General features: G+C 38.8%; 1 protein-coding gene across 3 annotated transcripts; it reads left to right on the top strand.

Annotated features, from left to right (window-relative positions):
* The first annotated feature begins 359 nt into the window (after positions 1 to 359).
* Positions 360 to 6,364, top strand: LOC149163226 (ubiquitin receptor RAD23c-like). Of its 3 annotated transcripts, none has more exons than XM_089435982.1 (3): positions 360 to 479; positions 759 to 910; positions 6,125 to 6,364. In XM_089435982.1, exons 2-3 carry the CDS (start codon positions 845 to 847, stop codon positions 6,347 to 6,349), a joined length of 291 nt encoding a protein of 96 aa, XP_089292108.1. In that variant the 5' UTR covers positions 360 to 479; positions 759 to 844; the 3' UTR covers positions 6,350 to 6,364. The 3 variants fall into 3 exon arrangements, with proteins under 3 accessions (XP_089292108.1, XP_089292107.1, XP_089292106.1); XM_089435981.1 differs by having other exon boundaries at positions 372 to 473; XM_089435980.1 differs by lacking the exon at positions 360 to 479 and having other exon boundaries at positions 694 to 910.

Here is a 6,364-nt window from a genome sequence, read left to right as displayed (position 1 = left end):
GAGGGATAGATTATATAGTTGCAGGTTGTGCTTGGGCTTGAGTAATCATTGTATTTCATATCTATTCTTTGATTAATGCAATACATATAGGAAGAGATTTTGATCAGTGGTGTTCCCCTAGATAAATCAAAGCCATTAAGTTGCACAATGCATGACCCCAAAAAAATATTAAACTCAATTAAGAGGATCACTTCATTGAAAAAAAAAGGGAAATGTAAGAAAAGCAAGGATCTTTCCTCGCAAGAAAAATTGGGAAGCTCTCGTAACGGGGATTCACTTTTTGCTCTTTCCTACCCGAACCCACCCCCAAACACGTCAACGATTCGGTTATAAGTCCCCCAACGTCACCCGCAACTAATGAAGTTTATTGCATCTCCGAGCTTTCTTTAACGGAGATCCGACCACTATACGAAAACCAGATCGCAATTTTAATCACTCTCTGTTTACTTTCCGTGGGTAAACCACACCCTGAGGTTAATGTCCATCAGGTAACGGCGACTCCTATTTCGTAGACCATTGCAATATTAATGCGGCCTGACATGGAGCCGATATAACACGATACAACACGCCGCGCGGTGATGTGAGAGAAAAAAAAATAGCGACGTGTTGTATCGTCTTATATCGGCCCATGTCAGGGCGCATTAATATTGCAATGGTCTACGAAATAGGAGACGCCGTCACGTAACGCGTGACCTCTCTCCCTCTCTCTGTGTATTTTTTTCCTTTTGGCTTTTATTTTGTGTTGGTTTCGTTGGCAGTGCAAGCGATATTGTGTCTCGTTTTCCCTGCTTTGCGGACGGTTTAGCACTTCGGAGGCCGGTAGAGACCGAATTCGGGCGTCAGGATGAAGGTTTCTGTCAAAACCTTGAAGGGTAACCACTTTGATATCGAGGTGCAGCCCACGGATACTGTAAGTCATTTATTTTCTCCCTCTTATTGGACGGTTTTTTTAAGTGTAAAATTATGCGGGAGTAGCGGGTAATTTGTTGTCAGAGTATTTTCACTTTGGCTTGGGTTGATTTTTCATGGGTTCGAGTTAATTTCTTGGGATAGAGCATGTTAGGTTGCTGGAGTTGTGGTTTCTTCAGTTTTGTTACGGTTAGTGGCTTAGGGTTACGAGTTCCAAGTATATTTCACATGCATGCTAGCTGTTGGTATGCCCTTTATCGTGATTGCAATGAAATCTAGGGTTTTGTGTTTGGGTTCTCGAACTTATCGGAAATCTCCCGTTCGAGCGTGCACGCGAGTGTTTGCCTCTTCGACTGGCCACCTGGGGTTTTACCGTGTCTGGGAAAGTTAACGGTTGTGATGGCAGAAAATTTGGAAAATGAAGGAGGGATTGCATATGAGAGGACATGCCTTGATTTTTGGGTGCCTTTCGTAGCGTGGATTTGTGCATCTTAGTTTCTCTCCCGGCAAATCCTTATTGCGGGCTTTTTGTTACACGAGAATTTTAGTCACTGAACTCTTAGCCTGCATTTGCCCGTAACTTGTATACGCTATTTTCCGTTACAGGATATGTATATTTGAGTTAACTTCTTGCTGGGGAATATGATGACTACATTGTTCTTTATTACAAAATTCAAATCATAATACAGATTAGAAACGATTTGCTTGAAATTGCTTGTTAGGAACGTTAGGGGAAATTGAACCAAATTTTGAACGGGAACTTACAATAATTTGCACTTTACAGCTTTTCTGCGTCGATGTTGTTACATGATAACTGAATTTTCACTGAGCATAACCAGCCATAGGAATCAATGCTAAGTGGTTGATATTTCCCTTGAGTATGTTGATGTAGTATTTACAGGATTTCGAGTACTTGAATCTGTTAAATTGAAACTATATACGACCGTAATGTAGTAAGAAAGGTTGTTTAATCATTGTGTACCTCTATGGTATTTTTCCAGTGCCATTTTTCCATGATTATCAAACTATTGATGCTAAATTGCATCCTACAGAATTGCAGTCGCGACGACCAGCATACATTTATTGTCTATTTTTGGCCCAAAATAGTGAAAAGCATTTTTTTGTTATAATTGCTCTGGAAAGTGCCAATGCTAAAGTATTTTATAGAGATGAAGCATTTAGTAGTGTTCACTGTTAACTCCTCTTGGAAGTGTGAATGTTAAATCCTGTAGCAGTTGCGGGGTGATTGCACTTTCCTTATATTCTCTTTGACTACGCAGGAGATTGATTTTTTGAATAGCCACGATTCTGCTCTACTTGGTTTGTTGCTAGTATTGTTTAATGCTAAATATCTTCAAGTTACACAAGAAAGCCCTGTAGCTTAAAGGGAAAAAACCAACCAGAGATATCTTGAAACTATGAAAATTATACAAATATCACCGAGTCCTTCTATATTTAGCCAACAGTTACCCAAATCCTCTAATATTTTGAAGAAATCCCTCGACTGCTGCAAAACTATCAGCTGCTAAATATCTTCAAGCTACACAAAGAAAATCCTGCAGATTAAAGAAAAACGCAGGGCAAGCGCTGGTGGCTTAATGAGCAGACTATTGCAACTGTGGCACTTTTCATTGCATCCACAACAAATATTTTAGTTCCAAAATATGGCGGCAAGATTATTGATATTGTCAGCAGAGATTTGAGAACGGAAGAAGAGAAAGCAGATGCTTTTAATACCATCAAAAACACTCTTGTGGAAATTCTTCTTATAATCTTAATTGGTTCATTTGCTACTGCACTGCGTGGATGCTAGTTTGCATCATCAAGTGAGCGTGTTGTTGCTCGACTGAGAAAAGATTTATTTCGACATCTTATTAACCAAGAGATTGCATTCTTTGATGTCACACGAACTGGGGAACTTCTTAGTCGTCTTTCAGAAGATACAAATTATTAAAAATGCAGCAACGACGAATCTCTCAGAGGCTCTCCGCAATCTCACAACTGCATTGATAGGCCTTGGCTTTATGTTTCAAAAATATAACTGAACCATCCATTAAACTGCTGCAACAACGATATACTATGATTGTGCCATATCAGAGAGCGAGTAACTTGTCAAAAAACAAGTGTCGTAAAACTGACTATCAAACCAAGAGTAATGAGGGCTATCATGAAGCAATATTCTCCTGGCTTGACCAGATTCAAGGCTTTCGGAATAATTAAAGCAAATTTTAAGCTCCAGCCCCGGGATTATTGAACATGATTAACCAAATATTAAAAGCCTTGTAAATGCCCGCATCAACATTTGAGGATAGCCAGCAGTGATGATGCACATTGATCGCGGATTGAAGGCCTTTCTGGGTACCGAAATCACATTTGAAGACCAATCACAATTACAGTCTAAATTCTTAACAATTTCATGGACCTTTACAGTACCAAAATCAGACCCTAAGGGCTCTGACAATGTAAATACTTGATCAGAGATTGAAGTCCTTTTAATTACGAAAACAAAATATTCGGGATACCCAAAAAAGATTCAAGTTCTTCCAACTTAACAATATGTGATTTCTGGGGATTGAACACTGCACAAACTGATTTCAGATGTACAACAACATCGAATAATGTCTGGAATAATTCTTATGTATAATGATAACTCAGCAGATCAAATTGTGGTACGCATTAATGAACCATATTACTCCTCGATCACAAAGCCCACGCCATCTTTCTCGCTAAAGAAATGCGTTGTGTGATCCACCTCCTGTGGGACGGGGATACACCTCAGGATCCATGGATATTCCCTGAGCAGTCACGTACTTGAGAAACAGAGCTTGCGGTCCGATGGCCTCCGGGTTCTGTGGCCTAAGAACAATGCTGTGAGCCTTTAATCCAGATATCCTCAACAGACCCGAAATCACTTCATTTTTAGAAGAACAGCTCGCCGAGGAGCTCCAACAGAGCTTAGGTCCAAACTGAATCACCCGCCCATTGTCAGGCTTCCAGAGATACCATATGCGCTAGATCTTCAACCACGAAACAACAAATCTTGTGCACATTGTACACGGCACTAAGAAAGGTTCGCACCACATCGATTCTGTCAAATAACTGAATGGCCCCGTCTCCACATAACAAACGTTCTTCTATACTGTCTCCAGAAGGTCCGGTTCAGGAATCAAACGCCCTCCGGGGAAAAATTACAGAAGGTTTATTACTCACTGGTTTATGTAGCATGCGAATTATATACCATTCAGGTGCAACGCATATACCAAAGCATTCAATAAAACTGTTGATATTCCACAGCGTATAACATTTCAATAAGCGCACAGCAGTTCATATTCCATTCAACGTTCAATAAACCATTCAATGAACCAAACGATGATTCCACTGGACAACGTTACACATACCATTCAATATCGAACCATAACGCATTCAACAGGAGCAGTTCAGGCATTCAAACCAGGCAGTCAGAGAGCGCAGAGATACCATGTCAGAGGAATATCAGATAGAGAGCGTAGGGATGGCAGATGGAGGTCAGGTAACATTTATCTAACAAACCAGGACATGTCGGAGTGCTCAAGTAACGTTCAACTAATACAGAATTTCATAATGGAAACGCTGGACGTGCAGGAGTGCTCAGGTAACGTTCAATCATATATAGGCTGAGGAGGCGGTATAGGTCAGGCGTTAACCAACAGCTCGAGTCATAAAAATTTCGACATTTCACACTCAATCATGCCATTCTCGCAGCAATGCACGCAGTCTGATGTGCTCAGCTTCAATGTTTTAGGTTGTCAGGGGCGTTAGGTAGTCAGGGAAGTTAAACCCTGAGGAAGAAAACAGGCCACACATCATGGCTCTGATACCATGTTAAACACACATGGACAGCAAGAGAGATATGAAAGATAAATCATGTGAGTACAATTTTATTAATAAGAGATATACATTTATAGTACATGTGGTGACCGTTGGGTTTCACATCCCAAGGTCTCTTGGACTCCTTTTGTCCATTCAGCTTCCACACTAACCCATTTAGGATTAGGTGTCCAACATGTAGGAAGGATAATATAATATTATTATTTGTAAAATAATAAAATTTATTCTTATGTTTTTCACCAAAAAACAACAATGAATAAGCTATATGAATATGTCAAGCAAACCAGACATCAATTAAAATAGTGTTTGAATAGCTATGATTAATTTATTTGAGGTTGGCAGTAAACTAAGTTGCCAGGCTTTCATGGTTGTGGGGAAGGGACAAGCAGAGGAATTCCATTTTTTGAAATCAGGGTGTGGGTCCTTTTGGGGTCCATCACATATAAAGTTTATATGAAACAATAAAACGTAGAACAATAATTGCATTGTTTAATGATGTTAAAAACTCAATTAAAATTCAATGATTCATTAACAATTTCAGGTTCAAATTTCAGTCATTATAAATGACAAAATCATAAATGATTTCTACATAAAATATCTATATTCCCAATTGATAAAATATCTGTTCAGAAAAAGTTAAAATCTTTACCTGTTTTGTGTCTGGAAACATGAAAGGTACACAATGAAGAAATTATAGGGTTTCTATTTCAGTACGAATGGAGTCAACCTTGGATTTGCTGCTGGACATCACATTAGTCTTTTCCAAAAAAGTTGCTTTTGTGTATTTCTTTTTATAACATATTTGTGGGGCATGTCCCCTGTCAGAGTAAAACCACCCCGTCACCATAATTGGGGACTGTTACTTGGGGAACATCCCTAGCAGCTGGGCAAGTTTCTGTACCTGTCCCAGGTATGGGAAATACATGCCATACCTGGAGAAGCATTCTACAGGCCAGTGGATGTGAATATCCTGCTGACATATGTGTAAATCATGCAAGGGATGATGCAGAGTTTGTTAAGTTTTCTGGTGTCTGAGCCATTGCTAGTGCATGGTAAATGAAGAAGAAAACTGTAATTGAATTATCTTCTGATATTTGCAATTTGTTTACTTTTGTTTGCTTCGTCTTTTTCTCAAGTTAACAGACTCTAATTTGATTAATAAAGGCAGTCCTTATTCCATGTTTCTTTGAGATAATCTTATTTAATTCTATAGCTTACTGCATGTTTACCCTGTGAATTGTTTACAATTTAGGGTTTCAATATATTTGCAATGTCAGAAATCCAGTGTCATATGGAAGTCTTCTCAAAATTATGTATATTACCAATTAAAAATTTCCTTTTGTTTCAGGTTTTAAATGTTAAGAAACAAATAGAGCAAATTCAAGGAGCACAAACTTACCCGAGTGAACAACAGCTGCTGATTTATCAGGGCAAGGTGCTGAAGGATGAAACCACTATTGAAGAAAACAAAGTCAGTGAGAATACATTCCTTGTGATTATGCTGTCTAAGGTATTTTTTTCCTTGATGTGTTTCAGAGTTTTGGTGAAATTATTCATATTTTTGAACAGTTGATGGAATAAAGAATTG

This window comes from Pinus tabuliformis, chromosome 5_2 (assembly GCF_031772625.1).
Source record: "Pinus tabuliformis cultivar Carrire ecotype Pingquan chromosome 5_2, CPIR1, whole genome shotgun sequence".
NCBI classification, from domain to species: domain Eukaryota; kingdom Viridiplantae; phylum Streptophyta; class Pinopsida; order Pinales; family Pinaceae; genus Pinus; species Pinus tabuliformis.
The sequence above is the reverse complement of the archived record's forward strand: the minus strand, read 5'-3'. Positions and strand labels throughout refer to the sequence as shown.